The 24,870-nt window shown below is 41.7% G+C and overlaps 1 protein-coding gene across 15 annotated transcripts in view; it reads right to left on the bottom strand.

Moving 5' to 3' along the window:
* SEMA4D (semaphorin 4D) overlaps positions 1–24,870 on the bottom strand; it is a 169,654-nt gene that overhangs the window by 17,872 nt on the left and 126,912 nt on the right. For 12 of the 15 annotated variants that reach the window (XM_061626030.1, XM_061626024.1, XM_061625980.1 and 9 more), the window contains 8 exons: positions 20,009–20,160; positions 15,349–15,524; positions 15,096–15,252; positions 12,679–12,901; positions 11,238–11,353; positions 9,876–10,048; positions 5,866–5,909; positions 1,063–3,430 (listed from right to left, as the gene is read on the bottom strand). In XM_061626030.1, the coding sequence (XP_061482014.1) occupies positions 2,511–3,430; positions 5,866–5,909; positions 9,876–10,048; positions 11,238–11,353; positions 12,679–12,901; positions 15,096–15,252; positions 15,349–15,524; positions 20,009–20,160 (1,961 nt within the window). In that variant the 3' untranslated portion in view covers positions 1,063–2,510. Of the gene's footprint in view, positions 1–607; positions 815–1,062; positions 3,431–5,865; positions 5,910–9,875; positions 10,049–11,237; positions 11,354–12,678; positions 12,902–15,095; positions 15,253–15,348; positions 15,525–20,008; positions 20,161–24,870 lie in introns of those variants that run through there. The other 3 variants (XM_061626060.1, XM_061626064.1, XM_061626068.1) reach the window with 2 other exon arrangements.

Genomic DNA, 24,870 nt, shown 5'->3' with positions numbered 1-24,870 from the left:
AGTTTTCTAGACAAAAAAAAAAGCTTTAGCCTTAATATAGTTAAATCCCTCAGATGAAATAGAGCAAGTATATTAAAATTGTGAGTATTTGTAAATACAACATTTCTAAAAAATATGAACTTCTGTGTTGGCACACAAACGTACAGTACAAGTAAACCAAGATTTGTGAACATATTTAAATCAAGAAAATGTTTCTAAATGCCGATGTCACCTGTAGCGAATTACTGAGGAAAAGGCATTAGAAGCCAATTCTGATGACTGCCTTTAATGACGTTGTAAGATTGACGGGTTACTTTTAAATCACATGTGGGTAACCTGTGGGCTGCTTGCAGGCTCTGCAGGCTTGAGTGTGGCCTGGCTAGGTGCCCAAGCCATTCCGTGGCCACTGAATCTCCTCCCCCCCATACACCATTGATTTTTGCTGCCTTGAGGAAATTTTCCACCTGTGAAGCGGACAGTGCACGATTGCCCATACACCATACAAAGTGGGTTAACACTCGTACCCCTCTTGCCACTCAAGTCCTTGGGACTGTGTGCAACAGAATTAAAACAAATACAATTTGGTGAGTACAGCCAGCAGCAACGGATAGAGGATACTCCAACTTACCTGTGGCTTGACAGAAGAGGAGGAAGGTGATATGGGCATTCACATGCCGGATCTGGTCACTTAGGAAAGGTGGCAACAACATGACTGTGGCAAAATCTGTGCTAGACCAAACATCAGGCTGGGGACTGATAGGTGAAGGAGGTGGATCACTTTCCAGACAAGGCAAAGAGGAAGTACCAGTAGGAGGGAAAGCTATGGGAGATGAAGCTGTGATAGAAGAGGACAGAAAAGAAAGAAAGAAGAAGAAAAATAGGGCACTAAGGAAAAAAATTGTAAGAAACACATCACATGCCAAAGAAATAATTTGCAGGGGGAGGTAATGAACATTGAATAAGAAGTTGTTGCTCCCTTTTACTTCTGTTCTGCAACTATAAAGCAGGAAGTCCCACCTGTTTGAGTCTTTCTTACTTATGAGAAAACCACTAAGTTACTATTGCTCAATGACAAGAATGAAGTACAATGAACTTCAATATTTATTTCAGTACTTTTTCATATACACATAATTAAAAATAGAAAAATAAAAGCAAACTGAACCATACAAAATATAAAACAGTTCACACTAAGACCGTCTAATCGGTGTTGGGGAAGATTTCAACATTAACGAAGAAAAAGGAGCCTTGGACATTTTGCTGATTCAGCGGTGAGCGGCCTCTGTAACCATATTTACATGAAGACACTAAGACAGTGAGAGACAAGTATTCAAAACTGTACAGCACTCGGGCGTTTTACAAATAGTGCAGTTGTGAACCACATTGTATCTGAGTCCCAGGAGAGATAAAGCGGCTGACCCTTTGGGCAGTTTCTGCTCATCGCAGGTTTCTTTCTCCAGGTGCCTTTTTGGAAAACGTTAGTGGATGTTGTAAAGAAAATGTGAAAATATTTGGCAAAGTTGATTATAGAGGCGGGAGAGGGTGGAATCTGATTGCTTCCCAACTGTGAAAAAAGTTGTAAAAGGAATCGTATGCTCAACAGCCTCTTTTCAGAGGTCCATCAAATGTTTGCCAAGTTCTGCACTGCCTCTCACACTGACGTGGTTCAGTGACTACTGTTTGTCCACAATTATCTACTTTTAAAAATCTTAGAATAAATCCATAAAATCCAGTTAATGTGGCAGTTTACAACTTTTTGAAAAAATCTACCTTCTAAAGCTAACCTCCCCATAACCCAAAAATGAACATTAAGCTCTCAAAATGATTACCACATCCATGTCTCTAAAACAAAAACAAACAAAAAGCATTTAACCAAAGCTTATCCCTGAGAACCTTATGCAAATCTAGAATACATCATATTCTAAAAAGGTACACAAACAGTTTTGGAAACATCCAACATTTCTTTCACTAGCTAACACTACCAGACAAATACAACTAATGGAGTAAAACCACTAGATCCAAAGAAAAGTCCCAATCTGGACAAAAAGGCTATTATTTACCAATCTGATAAACTAAACATCATTTCCAATTTGGAATTAAACTGAAATTAATTTTTTATGGCAGTTAAATACGTGCAGGCTGGAGCTACTTAAATCCTTTTTGGCATGGCTCTGCAATAAGAGTTAATTTTACCTTCTGTGAAAAAGGGTTTAATTAAAACAGTCAGTATGTGCAAGTGTTAAATCATCCTCAGCTGGGGAGTGGGGGGAAGCTCAGAAGCTCACAATGTGAACCCATAACTGGCTATTTAAAATAAAATTAAAAAACCCATAAAAATGTGTTACAGAATGGTTTTCAGAAAATGCAGGATTTCTTTCTGGTCTTTCCACATATGAAATGACAATGTGTCACTTATAAAATTGTGAACACGTAGCCCTTTCTGGCCCAGTTATCACATCTAAAACTTATGCGTTCAAAAACAAATGATCCAGAATGGCAGTACTTTTCATTACGGAAGGTGATGACTTTCTCCTTTAATCACCCTCAGCATCAGAATCAGCAAATTTCAGTTCACACTTAACGTCAAAAGGCTTGTCCTTGACTTCTTTGTAAGACTGTGAATGATTCTCATCATGTTGAACATGTCCATTTCCATAGTCTGCTTCAGTCTCATATCCGGTGTCATGTGCTGGCTTTGGATGTTCTCCACTTTGGGTCAGGAGACTGCCTGGCTCCACCAGGGTCTCCTTCACGCTTTGCTCACAATCAGAAAAATCTGCCTTGGACTTCTTCTTCCCAAGTAACATAGCAGAACGAAACTTGAGACATTGGTCTGGTAAATACCCTTTGTAACAGTTGTAAGCAAAGAGACACAGGAAGAGCACAAAAAAGAACAGAAAGAGAAACATCAAAAGGCAATTATCATTTGACTTTAGAAACATTGTCTTGGCAGAGACCTCAGGAGGCGAGTTCAAGAGTTCAACGTCAGGAGCAGTGCTCACTAGTTTGGGGACAATGGGATTTATTACTATCCTGGGTGTTGTGATTGGCACAATTGGGGCAGTCGAAGTGTGAGCAGCTGAGTCCTGGGTAGCTAAAGGTGACATTTTGGGTGCTTCCCCATTACCTTCTGTCCGTGTGGTTGGTTGGGATGGGCTCAGAGTGGTGTGCTGGATTTTTTTCAGTTCCAAAATATGTTTAGCTAACACTTGTGAAAACTTCTTATTCTTCACTTTTTCTTCCGACAGGCATTGATAAATGCCACTGTCGCTTTCAGACAAATTGAATATCAGCAGCGCTTTCTCCAGAAGACGGTACTTAGGACTCTCCACCTTTAGCACATCATCCTTGAATTTCCAAACCACTTGGGCCAGGTTGGACTTCTGAGAACACTTTAGCTCTGCAGTGCTGCCGTGCTTGAAAGTGTGCTGCAGAGAATGCTCTCTTACTTTATCTGGAACAGCAAAATAAATGTAAACGAGATCAGAAATGATTTTTGTTTGGTTGGGCAGAGGGGTAGGCCCATTCAGCCATGCACGCATATACAGAAAAATTACCAGCTCACAAGAAGAATCTAGCTAGCCTGCCAAACAGCACTTATTTATGCAACACAGGGTACCACTTACAATGGGTGTGGCAAACTACTTGTCTGAGAGGTAATGGTAGCCTTCCTAAGTATCTGTGGAACTGTTTGCTAAGTTGCTGTATTCACAAGAGGGAGTTGGGAAAACAAAAGTATACAATTATTATACAATTTTTGAGTGCAGGAAAAAATGTAACGAATGAATACTTTACTAAGCCTTAAGTATTAGGATGATGGGCTATACAGCATCATCCCAATAAAATGAATGCACATGTGGAAAGACCAAAAAAACAAAAACAGAAAGTGCTAGACCTGAGATAATGAATGATCCAAAGGGTCATAAAGATCCTCCCCAAAATTAAAGATAACTCTCTCTGAAATGCTAATTTGCATTTAAATTCTGCTTTTGCAAATAAAACTGTATGGTCCGTTTTGAACAGCAAAGTCTTACTGGGGCCATAGTGTCTTCTAAGTCAGTCAACGCTCCATATGTGCAATGGGGATTGCCAAACATTGCATGCAGACTGCTTTCCTTAACTCACAGGGGGGGAAACAGCTTTGACCAACTCTGGGCATCCACAGGAGTCTATGAAACTTTGGATCATGCTTCCATTGCAAGGAAAATCCCTGGAAGTTCTACCAGAAACTCTATTCAATGTATCCACATCATATTTTTCATCAATATGGTGACAACAGCGATACCTATGCAAAAAAAATGTGCTGTTATGACCAGAAACCCTCTCTCTTACCTACACATTCCTTTCAACTGTCTGAGGCATAATCTCTGGGTACACAAAACTTGTACTTTTTGGAAGGCAAGTTTTACACTGATTTTGGAAACCCTGTGGTAATGCAAGGAATATGAAGAATCTAAAGAGAGAGCAATTTCCTCAAGTAATTATTATGGCTCACCCGTGTAGCATCAACTCATGGGCGCACATGTGCCCTCGACATCTCTGAGGTTCATCCCCCTGCCCCTCCCTCCACTAAAAAAAAGCCCTCTTGAGCCAGCAAAAGGCTTTTTTGAAGTCTTTTGTGGTATGGGGAAGAGGTTACAGCTGGGAAGAAGAACGTTGTGGCACATGTGAGGTACCCACAACAGTTTCAAAAGCCTGTTATCTGTACTGTAATTGTTTTTAAGATGTTTTTAAAGGGGTTTTTTTTTAGTATTTTATCACTGTTTGCTACCCTGGGCCTCTTTGGGAGGAAGGGTGGGATATCAATTTAACAATAAAAATTAAAAAAAACATTTTCCCTGGTTTGCAAATGTGCCCTCGAGCCCCAAAAGTCGGCAACCTCCATGCAAACAAGTTCATGTTAAGTAAAGCAGAGTATCCTAGTTGATTCCATGCTGGAGAAATTTCTGGAACAGTCTGTGGGCTGGTACACATATAGGTCATTCTCACACAAGCACCTTTGGCTATGTGGGGCTGCCATTAGATAGGGCTCACACAGAGGCTCTTTGTAAGAAGCAGCATCTCTCAATGGAGACTGTTGACAAAACTATCATGATTTGTGTAATTTGGAAGCTCTCTGAGGAACTGTGGCAACTGTGCAAATGGTAGCAGCTTCATGTATAGCTACCATCTAAAGGTATCTCACACGTGAGTGATAAGAGAGAGGTATCCATCTTGACTGTAAGCCCTGCAAGATCCTCTCCCTGCTTGCTGGCCTCTTTCCACCTGGCCTGGAAGGGTGGGGCCTTCACTGACTGAAGCTATAAAAGGAATCATCACTACCTGAAGATGCCAGAGACCACCTTGACAGTGGGGTGTTGTTTAGGGGCTTCTGTTTGGGTAAAAATCTGATTCTGCTGGTCAGTTTTTTGTTTTGCTGTTATTGGGATTATGCTTCTGTATTTTATTGTTAGATCTTATGAGGAATTATAAGGGTATATCAATTTATTGTATGTTTCTTAAGATGTTTTTGTTAACTTATTGACTATTTGAATTTATTTTCTAACAGTGAATAGTGTAACTTTTTTTTCATGTTGTGAGCTGCCTTGAGCATAGATTGCTATGGAAAGGCAGCATACAAATAAACAGTGATGATGATGATGAGTGATGCTAAACTGTGAACCCACTGGTGTCCCCATGCGCTCTCAAAAGCCTTGTGTGGAGAGCTGTAGATTGTGGGTGGCCACATGTAGAAAAAAGAAGCCAAAAATAAAAAGGGATTTTTTTCTTGTGACAAAAAGCTGCACGTTAAAGTGAAACATAAAATATTGCATCGTTGAACTCGGAACAAATGCTTATTACATTTAAAGCGTGATACATTTCCACCCTTTGGGGAAAACAAAAGCTTACCAGCACAGGAAGAGGCATCTCCGCCTATATTCTGAATCCAGTCCCTACAAAGGCCAATAGACAGTAAGAGATTCAGTACATTTATCATCTTCTACCCTTCCAGCCCTCCATGTACAAATCTTTTTTTCTTCAATGTTATGCAAAGGCAGCACTGGTAGCATCTGATAATATCCAAACAAGTGATGCAGGAGAGGGGGAGGAAGGAGGGGAGCAGGGCTTGGACGGTCTTTTTGCTGAACAGCAGCATTCCACAGCATGACAAACAGAACCTTCATTTAAACAACCAAGTGCCCAAAGTGTTTTGTTTTGTTTTGTTTTTTAAAAGCAGGTTAGAATACAATTTTGGAAAGCTGCCGTTCAGCAAAAAGTAATCAGAAGGCTACTGGGCAAATACTTGTCAAATATCATAGTGATTTTGGGTGAATTAACATGAAAGTCTTGGCCTCCAAATTTCTGTTGAAGCCAAGTAACATTCATTTACAGACCTTTAAATAGGAACTGTGTGTGTGTGCGTTTTAGGGTACCTAGTTTTAATTGTGCCCACAGAGGGGAGAGAAAGAATGATCTAGACAGACAACATGCCACAACCTTTTTAGGCTTTCAGCTGCTGGGAATTTGGGATAAAGCAAGGATGGGGAACCTCTGGGCCAATCATGGCCCTCCAGGCGGTCCATTTTGGCTAGCCAGGCCATTTTCCCTAATGGCCAGTGACGTCAGCTGATGGGTGAGAGGACAGGATTAAATGCTGCGTTAGCCATTCGTCCTGTGCCCAGCAGGGAACAGGCTTGCACAGCCAAGGCAGCAGGATTTAATTCCTGCTCATCAACTGATGAGTGTGGTGAAATCCCACTCAATTCAAACAGGTGCACCTCTGAAACCTCCTTGCCTCCTGTGTGCTGCTGGTCTTGTGCCTGCCCCTTCAGTTCTCTTATTCGCTCCCTTATCCAGACTGCGGGGGCTAGTTCAGCCTAGCAGCAGAGCAGGGAACAGAGTGTGTGAGTATAGTTTCTCCTCTCCCCCTCTTCTTGTAGTCACCCTGCCCTTTGCAAACAGCCCAGTTTCTTTCCCTTCTCTGCTTTCGCCCATCAGCAGTTTGCTCTTGGGAAAGTTCCCCCACAGCCAGGCAGGGTGACTGCAAGGAGAGGGGAGATAAACAACACTCAGTACTTTCCAGTCATCGCCGTGCTCAAGAATCTGCAAACAAATCTGCAAAAAGCAGGTCTCATCCCTCTGTTGTTTGCAGCTCTGCTACAGAAGGGGCTACTCTTGAGCACAGCAATGCATCTAAAATATTGGCTTCTCCCTCTTCCCCAGAAAGAACCATGTTGCTGTTCAGAGCTTGCAAACGTGGCTTTCTCCTCTCCTCATGGGGTGGGGAGACACTGGTATTTTATAAGCATCACTACTCTGTAGAGAAGCTCCTTTCACAATGGATCTGGGGAAAAGAAGAGGAAAGAAACCGGCTTCTTGCAGATGCACTGCAAAGAGGGCATCTCTTGAGCAGAACCATGCATCTTGAAGAACATCTGCCAAAAGCAGGTTTCTTCCCCGATTTTTGTAGATCTGATGCTAGAGGAACTTCTCTCCAGCACAGCGATGCTTGTAAAACACCACCATCTTTCTCCCCACCCCAACCCCCATAGGAAGGGGCAAAAAAACCTGCTTTGCCCTCTGTATGCTCAGCACTTTGGGAAGGGCCAAGCACAGGGCTAGCAACACCCCTTGTGCTGCAATTCCCAAGCGCCAGCAGCCAGCTGCCTCTTGGGTGCTTGGTAACCCCACAAGGGATTTTGAGAGATGGGTGGAACAACCCACCTGTTAATCATGTGATGTTACAATAACATCATGTGACTGACAGGTATGCACCCGCCCATCTCTCAAATTTGGCCCACAAGGGTGATTCTGATAAGGATCTAGCTCCAGGAGCTAAAAATGTTCCCTACCCCTGGCATAAAGCAAGAAGAGATTCTGTGGTGTTGCTGACGAATGCTGAAATGGGAAACCGACACATTCACCCTACTGAAAAAGCTAGAGGGAAAGAGTGGTCCAAGAGTGTCTACAGCCACCAGCCTAAGGTGCAGTGGGTAGCCAGTGTGGCCTGGCCTTTGTGCCCAACCCCCTGAGGCCACTTAAGGAAGTTCTACCAAGGGGGTTTGGGGGCAGGCCTATTGTCAAGAACAATAGTTTCTGTGCAAGCACAACTATGACTTTGTGACTGCAAAACTGGGCCCTGAGATGGTTCTCAATCAGAGGGTGATGAGGAAGAGCGCTTTTAGCAGTGGCCCCCTAGTTGTGGAATGCTCTCATCAGAGCGACTGCCTGATGCCTACTTTCATGCCTTTTGGATGCCAGGTGTTGCAACCCTTTTCTTTTTCCAGTATTTGCAAAAATGTTAAGCATTTATGAAATCATTTAATTTTAGCTCCACATTTTATGACTCTATACACTATGTTATCAGAATGTGGTTGAAGTGAATCTTATCCATTCTGATATGATTGTTTTTTTAAAAATTATGCTGCTATTTGACTGTTGCTTTTTTTTTTTTACTGGATTTGTGATTTTTGTTTAATTGTCAGTCACCCAGAGAATTCCAGTTATGAAGTTCTGATAAATGCAATGAATAAAATGTTGAAGCCAGCCAACATATGGACATATATGACATCCATTTGTTTGCCTAGTATAATTTCTTCTTGCAGCCAGCAGCCAACTAAAACCCACAGCAAAGGAAAATCCTTTTCAGCCGAGAATAAAAAGCAATTAGGTGGGATAGGCAAAACACACAACAGGCTGTCGTGTGGATTGGACCCCCTTTTTAAATCCCAGATACAAACTGAAGCAGAGTGGTCTCCCTGATGGTCCACCCTGGAAGTCACACTTGCAGGCAACCAACACTCAGCTGCCTGGCTAGACAGTAGGGTGCCCACTGTGGACAATGCGGCCAGCCCACAGCCCTGCCATTTTCATTATCATCTTCCCCCATCACCTGGGCCAGGAAAAACCACTGCCCCCTTTTTTGTTTTGTTTTGACTATCTTAGCTTTGTTTTGGTTTTAGGTATTCCAACTGAAATGCTTTGGCAAGTAGACAGGATACAAATTATGAAATATACAAAAACAAAAATGTGGTAAACAATAATTATGAAGACAGCATCTATTGCAATACCAGTATGCTTTGCAAATATAGAATTTCTGTAAATATTGAACTTCCTGCTGGTTTTTAAATAACAGTAAGTCAGGTTAGCATGGTCTGAAGATAAAGAGCAGGATATGCATCTAGCCATGGGTGTTTTTATTTGGGCAACTTGGCCTACGCTTGTTTATTTGTTTTCTTACATTTATATCCCACCTTTCTTTCATCACAGAACCCATATATTCTCCCAGATAGACACTGGCCAGACCTGCTTATCTTCAGCAAGGTGGTGGCTGCATTTACCTTCTGTCCAGACCCTAGAACCCTACTTTTTCATACATAAAGTACAAACATATGTAGAAGAAGATTATGTCAATATACACTGGTTCCTGGGTTGATTTTGGAAGGACAGAAGCAAGATTCAAAGAGGCAGCCTGTTCTTTAGACTGGATATACTCTGTGTTGTTCTTCGTTTTTGCTTTTTAAGTAAAAGCCCAAAACTCTATGGCACGAAAAACGGATTATTATGCAACTAACATAAATTATGTAAAAAGGATTTGCACAAGTCCTTATTTTGCATGGCTTACTCCGCTTCTATCAATGATGCTAAGGGGCAAAGAACTCTGTACTTCATGATTACAGCCTAAAAAGAACAGGGTAAGCTGCAAAGAATTCTCAGGATGTTGCATTTTGCACCCAATTTCTGCAGACAGCATGCTCTTGGAATTACAGAACACATAGAGCTTTCTATTCATTATGGGCTTTTAAAAATAATTTTTACTAAGTTTTGCAGGTATTCATTAGTTAGCCCATGTAAATACATGCACTTAATCATCTTTGCTATTTTTCATTTATGAATTACAAATATTTAAGACTTCTCACCTTTCAGCCTCACTTTCTTTGAAGATATCAACACAAAGAGATTCATGGGGATTCCAAGCACAGTATGGATCTCTTGCCAGGACACAGTCCACACAGCTGCTGTACTTGTCACAAAATGCAACAGGAGACTGGACAACTCCAGCATTGGACCCGGTGTACAGATACTGCTTGCCCTGGAGAAAGTACAAAGGTAAAAGGGGGAGAGGAGGGAGGGGCAGGGGTGTGGAATAGAATGATGGTCAGTTTTTCTTTCATGTGATAAACATGCTAACTGTTCTAATTCCTAAGAGAACCTATGACAACACTTCATTGGGGTTAGATTTTAGTGTTATTGTTGGAATTTTAAGGCTCTAATGTGAACTGTATGTTTTTATGTTGTGCATCACCCAGCGTGGCTGGACAACCAGCCAGATGGGCGACTAATAAATTTAATAAATAAATAAATAAATACATATGACAATACAAAACCAGCAGACGCAAAAGACAATGAGAGAGGCATAGTTTAAATTTCGTGTAAGTTTACACACAAACACCACACACTCTAAAAGAACAGTAGCAGAAACTGAACACGAATGGGAAACAAGAATGTTGCAGAGATGCTTTTTCACCTCCAAATCTTAAAAATCTCTTAATGACTACAGACATTTATTGAAGTTTTAGGGTTTCTGTAATTTCCAGTGCTGTAGTGATTTTACCCTTTGTTGTTGGGTTATTTTAAGATGTTTTTATATTTTTATTATTTCATTTGTATATCTGATGGTTTTAACCGTTCTTCTAAGCTATCCAAAGAACTTTTTGTTATTGGGCATCCTAAAAATGTAGTGAATAAATAAACCACCTAGCAGGCATGTCCCTCAGCATCTCACAGGAAGAGCACTCTTTAGAATGCTCCAGTTCTGGCTCTGATCCAGATTCATTCACCATCTGGAGAGGCAGGTGTCTCATAGTGTTTTGGGAGTTTGTATTTTGTATTTGATTCTTAACTCATAATGTTTATGTTTAAGAGAATACTTTTATTTTTCTGATAATTATGCTGTTTTGAATGTGTTTTTTATATTTGGCTTGAATTTGTAATGTTTTCTTTTAATATTTTGTGATGTTTTGTTCAATGTTTTAATCTAGGTTGTAAACCGCTTTGAGATTTCTTTTCCAAATAATATAAAGAAGTATAGAAATGACATATATAAATAAATAAATAGTAGGACAGGCTGTAAAGCTCCCACCAGACATGACTGAAGTCAGCAGCTGCTTTCCCACCTACTTCCTTCCTCACCTTTTCATATATGTCAGGGGTGGTTTTCTTCCTTTTTTTGTATACCCCCCTTCCCCCACCATTCTCTTGTTCCTCTTACTCAGTCCTACCTTTTTTGAAGAAAGCAACAGAGTTTGAATGGGCTCAAAGTTTGGGTAGAGTTGAGTTTCTTCAATAATATGCATTCCATTTTCATAACTGATTGCTTTGTGAAGAGCTCCTTGATCTGAAACAATGAAAGGCATACATTTTGATACATATATGTAAAAATCAAAATGAATACACACACAGAGGCTACGGTTGGCATCTTCAGATGTGACTTCTTTACCCACAAGTTTTCTGCCTCTTTCTCCCCCAATGGCTTTCATTTTTTACATGCAACTACCCATGCTTGAGCAGTTTCATTTTCAGTTCAACTTTCATTTCATCATTTTAAATCCCTTCTCAAAAAATCCATTCTCTTAACATCCCCTCCCTGCCAAACAATATACCGCAGTAGTTTCATCCACTCCGAGCTCTCTGCTATGTGGATTCTTATACTTCAACTGCAGCCCTTCTGGATAGAACCACCCCACCTCTACTTTTTTTAGACTAACCATACCCAACCTTGGAGCCCAGCAACATCTGGGGTTCCAACTCCCATCAGCTCAAGCCAGCATGACAAATAGGGATAATGGGGGTTGTAGTCCAACAATACTGGGGACCCAAGGTTTGGGAAGGCAGCTAAAGACTTTAGGACCACTCAAAGTGTAGAGAAGTTACTGCGTGGTGTGGAAATACTCATCTAGCAGACACTCAGGTGAGGAAATGATTCTGAAACCTGTTTTTAAATTAACCAAATGTTAAATGATTTAATTACAATATTGGTCTGATCAATTCATTTATTTGTTTTAAAATATATACTCCAACTCTCTTTGGAAAAAAAATCAAGATAGTGAAAAACTGGCAATTAAACAATCAGTTTTTAAAGAGTCAGATAAAAAAAAAATCACAAAAACAATTACACAGAACTACCAACATTACAGATTCATGAACCTACAGTAGCAACGCTAAGCAGCCATCATGAAAAGCCAGGTATTCACCTCATGACAAAAGTGAGCAATGATGTGGCCAGATGGGCTTCCCCGGAGAGGGCATTCCACAACCATGGTGCCATGACCAAAAAGGCCTTTTCCCTTGTACCCACCTGCTAAGTCTCAGAGCAGGGCAGACAAGAACACAAGGCAAGACTTCTTATATAGAACTTAAAAGTACAGGAAGGTTTATATGGGAGGAGGTAGTCGTTAAAGCATCAACGTCCTGGGTCATTTAGGGCCTTATAAGTTTAAAATTTAGGGGTTTGGTTTGTAAATATTTCAGTTAACAAACTAGTTGGGTAGGGGTTAAGCCTCAATCCCACTGGCAATTTTTTCCAGTCTCAAAACTCAGTATTCTCTGAATTACAATAAATATGTAACTCACAAGACTGGCTCAACCAACTGTTCAACCTCAATGACAAGCCAACTTATCTTAGTGTAATGCTGTTCCGTTCTTGGAGTGTGGAAAACTAACCTGTGCTGATGAACATGACATCATACAAAGTGCCATTCAGTGCTCGGACTTGATCTACCACAATCTGTGTATACTTTACATCACGCTTTACCAGTCTTGGCCTGTCTCCTATTGGGGTCACAGAGTCATCCATCAGAGGATGGTCTTTGACAAACTGTAGCGTTTTGTCGGGTAAGCTGAGTGTAGTCTTGAAATTGTCTGACTTTGCCTCCTTGTTTATACACTGTCCCAAGAAGAAGAAATTACACACGTCACACAATTAACAAGAGCTTGAAAAGGAACAGTATCAGATTATAAATAAATAAACCAGGGAAAAGAGAACTAAAATAATTAAAGGAAAGAGTTTGAGTTAAAGTTAACACCCTATTAATTAAGGCCAGGTAGAAATTAAAATAAATTAAAACAACTAGTCTAATGAGCACTTAGTGCAATCTCTCACACATAGGAAACCACTATCAGTGAGAAATCTAATAGTGTTAAATCAGCTGTGCTAAAGATACTTTATAATGTCATCTTGTGCCCCTTGGCAAAACCATTTGGCACACGCCAAAGATACTGCCTTTGTTGTTTAAATACAGATGGAACAAAGAGCTAGACCCTCCTGAGGGCAGACAAAATGGCTTTGGAGGTCCTAGAGCATATTCCTTATAAGAAGTGGAAGTGGTTTTCATGAGAAATAGCTGCAAAATGGCTGAAGAATGGGCTGGGGTGGAGGGTTTGTAGACTAATCTCCCTCCCCTTTACAGCCTTACACATTTGCGCTGCACCAAATATTGGTGGTGTCAGAAGCCAGATTTTTCTGAGAACATATACCGCCTTTCCTCCAAGGAGGCATACATAGTTCTCCCCCTCTCCATTTTATCATCACAACAACTCTGCAAGGTAGGTTGCAGTGACTGGCCCAAGGTCACCCAGTGAGCTTCATGGTCAAGTGGAGATTTGAACCCTGGTCTCCTAGGTCATAATCCAACACTCTAACCACTTTGCGACTCTGGCTGTTAGAAAAGATGGGTCTGGAGGTCCTCTTAGAAGCAGCCTGATAAAAAAAGGGCTACTAAGGAGTCAATGAATGGTCCGGGTACGAATTAGTCTTCTGTACAGTCCCTTTCTTCATGTTGCTTCTGTTATTCTAGTTCAGTCGAACTAGAAGGCAGGCCTTCTTGGGAGCAGATAAGATGGCCTCTGAGGTTCTAGAGCACCTCCATTTTCAGAGGCAGAGACTAAAAGCTCTATATTTTAAAGGCTGTAAGGTGGAATACTCCGTGGCGCAGAATGGTAAGTGGCGGTAACGCAGCCGAAGCTCTGCTCATGGCTGGAGTTCGATTCCAACGGAAGGAGGAAGTCGAATCTCCTGTAAAAGGAGTCAAGGTCCACTCAGCCTTCCATCCATCCGTGGTTGGTAAAATGAGTACCCGGCATATGCTGGGGTGTAAAGAAAGGCCAGGGACGGAACTGGCAATCCCACCCCATATATATGGTCTGCCTAGTAAACGTCACAAGACGTCACCCCAAGAGTCGGAAACGACTCACACTACAAGTGTGGGGACACCTTTACCTTTTTAAGGTGGAATACAAATATGCATAAGGATATTAAATATATTTTATTCTTCTTGCATATTACAGCTATTTTGTATAGACTGCATTCAGATGTTACCATCTGGCATGTTTTCTTCTGGGATTCTGAATTGTATTAGCAACATGCACCAACCTTAAAGTGTGAACAGCTGCTCACGTAGTTTGGGTCACTCCTAGCCCTGCCAGGAACTCCCACCCCAATGAACCATTTCTTTGCATGATTAGGATTGGCTGAAAACACATGGCGATGTACTTCCTTCATACTGACAGCTACCTCTGTGGGGATATGTCATCCAATCTGGGATCCCAGCAGCAACCGCGCTGCACAGTAACATTTGAATGGGGCCACTGGCAAGCACCCTCACACCTGTCCCTAGAGCAGCCTTTCCCAACCAGTGTTCCTCCAGATTGTTGGACCACAACTCCCATCAGCCTCAGCCAGCATTGCCAATGGCTGAGGCTGATGGGAGTTGTGGTCCAACAACATCTGGAGGCACACCGCTTGGGAAAGGCTGCCCTAGAGGATACAGGTAATCGGAAATCTAAAGTAACAAACCAACCAACTAATCTTTATACAGATGTGCAAACAGTTTCCTGTGCCAAACTGGACAGGGGGAATATGGCATGGGAGAAACCTCCAAAGGCACCAGGTTGTGTAGACACCACTCACCAACTCTGTTGGCCATGTTATCATATCCATTTACTAGGAGTAGATTAGCATAGCTGGGGTCAGAGGCTCTGAATAAGTGCATCTGGCATCTGAACAAAAGGTGCTCTTTACAATTGCTTATTAGGAATAAAGGCAAAGGAACATAACCAGCTCTCAGTTTCTTCAGACTTACTGCTCCAGGCCGGGGATTAGGAATTTCTCCATTGTATCGCATCCATTTCGTGTGGGACTGCTCAACTGTGGTGCTCTGCATGTACTTCCCTTTGGCAAAAACATCCTCCACTGAGGAGATGTTGTAGGCGCACACTGCTGATAGCCCCACATTATTCCTTAAAAAACACACAGACACCAAAGAAATCAAAATCAGCAAGTTATTTTACACTTCTTTAGAAACAAATACTTTAAAATGTTAAAGTGTTACTTACAATTGTGGGGAAAAAACCCCATAAATCACTGTCTCCTTTGAATTTGGAGGCTTCAGGATAAAGACATCATTGACAATATTGAAAAACAAATTTTTATCTGGTACAGAACACAGCAATCTCGCCTTGAGATACGAGGTCCATTTTTTTTGCAAAGTTCTATGTCCCCCTTGATCCCCCTGTAAAAGAAAAAGAAATCCAAGAGTAGGCAAATTACTTTTCCAGAGTCATTCTAAAGGTCCACAAAAGTGCTACAATAAGCTGAATAATCACAGCCAATAGTTAAAGAATAATTTCTTGGGAGAAATTTACAGATCAAGATGCAACTCAAGATGTTAAGTGGCTACTTTTAGCACATAAGTTGCCTGCCACATCCAAATTCTACTCTACATTTTATTGTATAAAAGTAAAATAAATCAGCAGGACCCAACTAAATGCCTATAGATTTAATTCACCAGTAAACAATTTTCTGGGGCAAGAAATAGGGAAAAATACAGATGAATTTGGAGGCAGTTCCTGGAATCTCAGTCATGCTGCAGTGTGACCAAGCATCACAAGAGGAACAATGTTTATGTTTGCTTTATTATTTGTAAATCACTGAGAAGTTCTATTTATAATCAAGTGTTATATACATTTTCTTAGATAAAAAAGCACATCTAGATGCATCAACACCTATGGCACCTGAAAGGTTACAGATGAAGGGGCAGCACCAGTCCTCCACCTCACAGCCTAACAGGCAGACACAATCACTACAAAAAGCAGGAGGCCTGGAGAACTGGTTTCCTCAGCACTTCCTCTGCCAGCCTACACATCATCCTGATGGACCTGCGGATAGTAATCTAGTATCTAAAACAGGGGTAGTCAATGTGGTGACTTCCAAATGTTGCTGGACTACAATCCCCATCAGCCCCAGCCAGAATAGCCAACAGCCAGAGATTATGGGAGTTGGAGTCCAACAACATCTGGAGAGTACCATGCTGGCTACCTCTGATCTAAAAGAACAGCTCCAGGAGCATCCGTCTCCCAAAGTAGCTGTATGTGCTTAGTGTCTGGACTTCAGGATTGTTCGAGATTATTTTTATTTATTTATTTATTTATTGCACTTTTAAACCGCCCTTTAGCAACAGGCTCTCAGGGCAGTGTACAACAGAATAAAACCACATTTAAAAACCAGCGAATGTGGATTACAACATATAGGTATAAAAACACATTAAAAACAGATTAAGACAAAATTAATAGAGATTACAATTAATTAACTATAAAATTAAAATTAAAACTAAGATTAAAATGCCTGGGCAAAGAGGTAGGTCTTTACCTGGCGCCGAAAAGATATCAAAGAAGGCGCCAGGCGTATCTCGTCAGGGAGGGCATTCCATAATTCGGGGGCCACCACCGAGAAGGCCCTAGATCTCGTTATTGCTCTCCGGGCCTCCTTGTGAGTTGGAACCCGGAGAAGGGCCTTCGACGTCGAGCGCAGCGAACGGGTAGGTTCATAGTGGGAGAGGCGTTCCATCAGGTATTGCGGTCCGGTGCCATTAAGGGCTTTATAGGTAAGAACCAACACTTTGAATCTGGCCCAGAAACGTATTGGTAGCCAGTGCAGTTGGGCCAGGACAGGTGTTATATGATCAGATTTTTTAGTCCGAGTGAGAACTCTGGCCGCAGCATTCTGCACCAGCTGAAGTTTCCGAACCGTCTTCAAAGGTAACCCTACGTAGAGTGCATTACAGTAGTCCAATCTAGAGGTTACCAGAGCATGGATAACTGAGGCAAGGTTCTCCCTGTCCAGATAGGGTCGTAGTTGGGCTACCAGCCGAAGCTGGTAGAACGCATTCCGTGCCACCGAGGCTACCTGAGCCTCCAGAGACAGGAGCGCATCTAATAAGACCCCCAAACTACGGACCTGCTCCTTTACGGGGAGTGTAACCCCATCTAGGGTAGGTCGGACATCAACCATCTGGGCAGAGGTCCCCCCCACCAACAGCATCTCAGTCTTGTCAGGATTGAGTCTCAGACCATTATCGCGACCAGGCAGCGGTTTAGTACATTAACAGCCTCACCTGAAGAAGATGAAAAGGAGTAATAGAGCTGTGTATCATCAGCATATTGCTGAAAACGCACTCCAAAACTCCTAATGACCTCGCCCAGCGGCTTCATATAGATATTAAAGAGCATGGGGGACAGAACTGAGCCCTGCGGGACCCCATATTGGAGTACCCAGGGCCTCGAGTAATGCTCCCCAAGCACCACCTTCTGGAGACGGTTCTTGAGGTAGGAGCACAGCCACTGCCAAGCAGTGCCTCCAACTCCTAAATCCGCAAGTCGCCCCAGAAGGATACCATGGTCGATGGTATCAAAAGCCGCTGAGAGATCAAGGAGAACCAACAGAGTTACACTTCCTCTGTCCTTCTCCTGACAGAGGTCATCATACAGGGCGACCAAGGCCGTTTCTGTACCAAACCCCGGCCGAAAGCCCGATTGAAATGGATCCAGATAATCAGTTTCATCCAAAAGAGCCTGGAGCTGGCGAGCGACCACACACTCTAGGACCTTGCCCAGATTGAAGCATGTGGCTGCAGGTACATGGACTATGTGGGTGTATATACAGGACTTTTTTCCTGACCAAGATACAATATGGTCAAGTTTCTTCTCTCCTCCCTCATTTTACTCATATATATCAATACAGACACAAACAGAGTAGTCTTCAAATATCAGTGTAATATTATATCCAAACAGCCTCTGCTTCACGTCAGTCCTATACAGGCATTCAAAGCCTCAAGTGATTGTAATTGTGTGACGAGACGGCAGGGATGTGCTAGACAGCTGCATCAGGCCCTCATCACCTGGCCCTATTCTCCTCCATGTGTTGGTAGAGAACATCTGCAGCAGAGAGCTTGCTGTACCCTGATTGTGCAGGGCTCTAAATCAAGCAGGGGGCATACAGCAGGCCCTCCCCCTACAGACTGTCTCCTCCAATGTGCTGAAGGAAGGAAGACAAGAGTGGGTGGGGTCAGTTAGTGCATCCCCACTCGCTCCCTCATCACACGGAGGCAAGAACAACTAAAAAGGGTTATCATTCTATACCAAAACAAATTCTAAAGGAGTACTTAGTCATACTCTAAAAGTTCTGTCTCATAACAACTTAAGAAGAGCCTGCTGGATCAGGTCAACGACCCATCTAATTCAGCATCCAGTTCTCAGTGGCCAGATGACTATGGGAAACCCACAAGCAGCACCTGAGCACAACAGCATTTTTTGGTGTGGCAAAGCACCATGGGATAGTGGCTCCCAAGCTAAAAATGTAGCCTTTGTCCAACAAATAATGCATTTTAAGTATGAACCTCTTGAGGGGAAGAACTATCTGTGCAGCTACTACAAGGAGTTTTAAAAAATATCCCTGCTCCCCAACTTTGCCGGTTTTGCATTTTTCAAAAAGCAGATGTCTTAATATAAAATGCATTCAAGGTAGCTAAAATTTTATTTTTTATTGAGGCGGCTTCAAAATTACTATAAGCAATTTATTTTCCTAAAAAAACAGCACATACAAAAAGTATGTACATATTTTCCTCCTCCAACATATGTATAGCTCCACACAAATAAAGAATGAGAATCCAGTCAAACATCTGCAGTTGTTGCCAGTTAAAAACAATGACAAACTATCAGCAGACAGAGGGCCATCACTACCATGCCAAGGTAAATTTGCTTTAAAATGTTGGGCTATCATAACTCTTGTAGACCGCATCAGTTCCTGCTGTTAAATTACACTTGGCAACGGTTTTTAAGGATCTGATTTTAAAACACTCCCCCACCCATGCCAGAAAGTTTTTAAAAAATAATGACAGTAAATGTTTATGGAAAATCTATGCACACTGTGAAAATTTAACCTTGTTTCACATCAAGTGGATCCTCAATAAAAGGCAGCTACTATTATGTTTAAAACACATGAGTGTGACAGAATTAGGGCTGGCTGCAATAGCTTTCTTTCAGGCTATGGCAGCTAGCCACCTGTCACATCAGAGTCAAGCAAGAAATTTTCTTGGTGTGAGAAAAATGTTGCCTTTGTCTGGTACCCTTTAGAAATGTGTTGGGATAGCTCAGGCATCCCGCTTCTCTTGAAATTACTATGGCTAGAATTCAATTGACAGCTTATGAGTCATGTGTGCCGTGAAGGGAAGTGGGAGAATATAAAGAGTCCTTAGTCTATTTTTTCTTTTAGCTAATAAAATTAATTTCCACAGTCATTTAACAAGGTGAGCAACTTGGTTTTCTTATTGCAAGGACTGAGCATTTTGACTGCTGAATATAATCCTGAATCATTTTTTTCTCTTTAAGGATCACCAAACCTATGTCCACAATGGAGTATCCAACAGTTCTGGTCTGATGCTACAATGTCCCATTGGAAGCACAGCCAGAATCTAGAGGAAAGGCAGGTTCCTCCTCTATGAATGCCCCTGGACAAACAAAGGAGACAGTCAGCCATGCAGACTACAAACTGTCCACGTTGTCACCTCATGGACCAAGAGTCAATAGGCTGCAGATCTGAATAACAGTGATTGGAAAACTGCTTCTAACACAAAAAAACAGTGGCCAAATGAACTTTTTACAATGGCTTACCCCGCCCCCAAATATAAGGAAATGAAAAAATGGTTCAATTCTGTCCCACCTTACAAACTCTAGCTATTCTTGGAATCATCAGCTTGCCAAGAAATTCATATTCCACAGACACCTCAGTAAAAAAGAAATATACTTTGTCATCCTCCTCATTGTGATTGTCTGGACCAGCTCTTATGACATCAGCAAAAATGAAATTTGGTTCTAGAGAAGGGAAATACAAACAAAATCAATGTTTGTTTTTACATTTTAATCATTCCCTCTCCCCTCAACATTTCCTGTTAATTACTCATTATAGACACTTTATACCCTCATATGTTATTCCTTAGTCCTAATCATGTATGATAACCCTGCTCTAAACTGCAGCAGATTTTACCATTTCTAAATTTTACAAACTGTTCAGGAAAATTGTGAAAGACAGCTAACGTGTGATGTTTCATATTCTGTGTAAATACTTATTCTGTGTAAATAATAGTTATGGATTTATTTTGATGTTTATGGTAAGTGAGGTTTTAATAGATTAAGTATGGTAAGCAGTGAGAGCTGAGAGGAGGGAATTAGCGTATGGAATGTTGGTGAATGCTGCGCATGATTGGCTGGATGAATGTGCAATGACTGATATATATTTGAAAGGTTTGACAGTTGACAGTTGGATAGGGACTGAAGTTGGAGAGAGACAGGGATTAACATTTGGAGGGAGAGGGCTGGAGGGTGTGAGGAGGCTGTAGATATTTATAGAGGCAAGTTAATACTAACTGACAATACAGTAAAGACTGTTGGAAATGTATAAGTAAAGAAAATATTTAGAAACCAGATGCTTGAATACTTGAAATGTAAACAATCTTGCTTAAGAAACATGTGTTAAACAAATTAACTTGTTAGTTATTTTTAAGCACACCTGGTTCTTGGTCAGCTATTACAAGGATATAACAGTGACAAAATAAAAAGGGGGAAACAGTAGCAATGGTAGCACCTGAGAAAGTAACTGCAGCAGGTTACAGAGGACCAATCCAGAGCTGTTATTCACTAATAGGCAAAAAACATTGCAGTTTAAGAATGTACCTATAGCCAACAGATATTTCTATCAAACTTTAAAAAGCAAGGAAATTGGGCAGCTATAGTGAATGCACCAGGGGAGGAGGACACCTGACCTCCTCTCTGAGATATTTTACTGCCCTACAGATTTGTCAAAATGCAAACACAATTTGGGTTGGTCTTTCACAGTCCAATCTACTTGCTGTGTAGCTTGGAAGAATTTGGTAACATGTGCCTCTGAGCATATGGTGAGTGGTGGTAACACCTGCCATCTCCAAAGATAGAGAATTATATTGTTGTATGTTTGTTGGTGTTCTTCTTACTTTGCTTCTTTCCTGTGTTACTAATGTTTCTACAGAGAATCTAAACTAGAAACTTTTATTTCCCTCATTCATCCTAGAAATCTGTGTCAAATATATTTTCATTAATTCTATTTCATTATGTTCTATTTCTATTTTGGGTGCATTAACAGTTGAATCTGAAACTGCAGTTTGATGTAAAATCAGACTGATTACATTATGTTGCTACTTTAGCAATGACTCTAGTTGTTGGAAAAAAGAGGATGCATGTTTTCAGCCTGCTATGTTTAAACTACTTTAAGGCAAGGTGTTCACGATCAATTAAAAACAGAGCACACCTAGAATTTTGCTAGAATATATTTCACCTCCCACTGTTTTATCTTGTGCAAACTGAGACACTTCTGAGGTCCACTGGAGACTATTCTGCAGAAGTCAGTGCCATTATTCCACAATTACGTTTGGAGTTTTTTTAGTGTAAATTTTGCAAAGTGTTGCTGTACTTCACATATTCATAGAAATAAAAGCAAAAGAAAATGATTTTATATAGGAAACTTCACTAAAATTGCAAAGTAAACGAGACATATTTAAAGTGACCATCTGAACTATATCAACTGTCTTAATGATGTTGCTTCCTCCCTGCTAAAACAAGATCAGCACAGCACATGTCTTCTTTCTATTATTTGGGCTGATTGAAGGTGTTGCCACCACTCACCATATGCTCAGAGGCACCTGTTACAAAATTCTTCCAAGCTACACAGCAAGTGGATTGGACTGTGAAAGACCAACCCAAATTGTGTTTGCATTTTGACAAATCTGTAGGGCAGTAAAATATCTCAGAGAGGAGGTCAGGTGTCCTGCTCCCCTGGTGCATTCACTATAGCTGCCCAATTCCCCTGCTTACTAAAGGTTGATAGAAATATCTGTTGGCTATAGGTATGTTCATAAACCACAAGGTTTTTTGTCTATTAGTGAATTTCCCTGCTTTTTATCCGGGAGGTAAGAAATGGGATCCTGTGCAAGTTTGCTGAGAATGGATTGATCATTTGCATGCTTATTGAGTTCAGTGGGATTTACTCCCCTGCAATCATGCTTAGGATAGGTGAAACTGGCCACAGGGGATGGGGAAGGGAGGAGGAGGGAGGGGTGGAAAGGGATAGGGGAGGATTGGGATGGGAACAGGCAGGAGGTGGAGGGAAGAAGGACAAATATGATCATTTGCATGTTTATTGAGTTCAGTGGGATTTATTCCCGTGCAATCATGCTTAGGATAGGTAAGACTGACTGGGGGGGGGGCTGAAGTGGGCAGGGGAGGAGAAAGAAGGAAGAGGGGAGGGGAGGAAGGAGGAAGAGGGAAGGGGAGGAAGGAGGAAGAGGGAAGGGGAAGGAGGGGAAAGGCAGGTCTGATCATTTGCATGATTATTGAGTTCAATCGGATTTACTCCTATGCAATCATGATTAGGATAGGTAAAACTGACCATGGGGGAGAGGGAGGGAGCATATTGGAGGGGGCAAATGAAGGGGGAGTGGAGGGTAGGTTTGATCATTTGCATGCTTATAGAGTTCAATGGTATTTACTTCCATGCAATCATGATTAAAATAGGTAAAACTGACCATGGGGAGGAGGAAGGGGATGGGGAGGAGGGGATGGGAAGGGGAGGGGCAAAGGAAGGGGCAAGAGGGAGGGGATAGGAGGGAAGAGAGGAGAGGGAAGGTTTGGTCATTTGCATACTTTTTGAGTTCAATGGGATTTATTTCTTTGCAATCATGATTGAAAATGGAAATGGACTGCCTTAAAGTCAACTGGACTTATGGTGACCCTTTGAATAGGGTTTCCATGGTAAATGGTATTCAGAGGTGGTTTTACCATTGCCTTCCTCTGAGGCTGTGAGGCAGTGACAGGCCCGAGGTCACCCAGTGAACTTCATGGCTCTGTGGAGATTCGAACCCTGGTCTCCCAGGTCATAGTCCAACACTGACCCAGGGAAGGGGCAAGGAGGGGGAGGGGAGGAGATTGGGTGGTTGGGCACTCGGCAGAAGGGAAGCCCCTTTCCATTCCAAAAGGAAAACACTGTGAACAGTATCATTGCTTTTCAGAGTTTCCCCCACCTTTTTATTCTACAGAAGGCACATGTAGCCTCCCACTAGGGTTGCCAGGTCCCTGGCTTGAGACTGATCCTGTATCTTTAGGAGAAGAGAATGTCAGCCAAGTGCAGGTGTTCTTGCAATACTGTAATGGGAAAAACCACAAGGTGGAATTCTCCCTTCCCCTGCACAACTTTTAAAGATACAGAAGACCTCTTGGAGGCTGGGCCTGGCAACAAAGAGGTCTCCTGTATCTTTAAGTTGTGCAGGGGGAAGGGAGAATTCCACCTTGTGGTTTTTCCCATTACAGTATTGCAAGAACACCTGCACTTTGCTGATTTTCTCTTCTCTTAAAGATACAGGATCAGTCTCAGGCCAGGAACCTGGCAACCCTACCTCCCACCCAAATTTAAAACAAAGCTGTCCCTGGCCACATCCACACCAGGCCTCAATTACACTTTGTACAATCTTTATTTATTTATTTATTGTATTTATATACTGCCTCATATCCTAAGCTCTCTGGGCGGTTTACAATAACTAAAAACATTAAAAACAAACATATAAATTTAAAAACACATCTTTTAAAAACAATTTAAAACAATGTATCATGCCTTCTCTCAAAGCCATGGCTCAAAGCCAATCATGGCTTCTCTCAAAGAATCCTGGTAAGTGTAGTTAGTGAAGGGTGCTGAGAGTTGCTAGGAGACGCCCTGTTCCCCTCACAGACCTTCAATCCGAGCGGCTGACTGTTAAACCACTGTGGCCACTGAAGCTCTGTCAGGGGAATAGGAGTCTCCTCTCAGCACCCTTCACAAACTACACTTCCCAGGATTCTGTCTCAAGTGAAATAAGGTCTGGTGTGGGTGTGGCCCCGATTAGCCAAGCCCAGCAACTGTGAGATTTTTAGAACACTGACAGTTGGTTCTTACTAAGCATGCCCCGTGTTATCATTGGCTTCCAGCCAAAATTTCTTCAATTAATTAAAATTCAGCCAGGCATTTTTTTTTAACTTTTAAACTGCAGAAGATGAAGGTCAGAGTATGGGGCAAGGTCAGTATTAGGATTACAGGTACTCTGTGAACATGGCTGATTTTTAATGAATTTCAACAGATTATGAGAACTCTCAGAGAAAAAAGTCCAAAAGGGCTCTGGGATTTTTTTCTCTCTTTTTAGACTTTGAACTCTCTATTCTCTCTGACTGTTTTGTGTATTGCCATGAAAATTGAGACGGTTGTTAAGCAAGTGTTTCTGAGTTCAGGACTGTAAATTTGGTAAGGTTTTATTTTGAAATGAGCTTATGGGAAGCATCAGAATGGCATGGGGGGTATTTTCAATTTAACATTGCGGAATGTGAAAAATCCACGCTGCCTTTTAGAGTCATAAAGATACAGGAGGAGTTAAGGCTTGACTGGAAACCTGGATGTTCATAACAAGGGTTGGGGAAAATAGGCAGAGCCCCTAATTGCAGCTTTGATATAAAGGGTGATGGAAAAAAAGG

The sequence above is a fragment of the Rhineura floridana genome, chromosome 1, assembly GCF_030035675.1.
Source record: "Rhineura floridana isolate rRhiFlo1 chromosome 1, rRhiFlo1.hap2, whole genome shotgun sequence".
NCBI lineage: Eukaryota > Metazoa > Chordata > Lepidosauria > Squamata > Rhineuridae > Rhineura > Rhineura floridana.
This window is presented reverse-complemented; position numbering and strand designations above follow the sequence as displayed.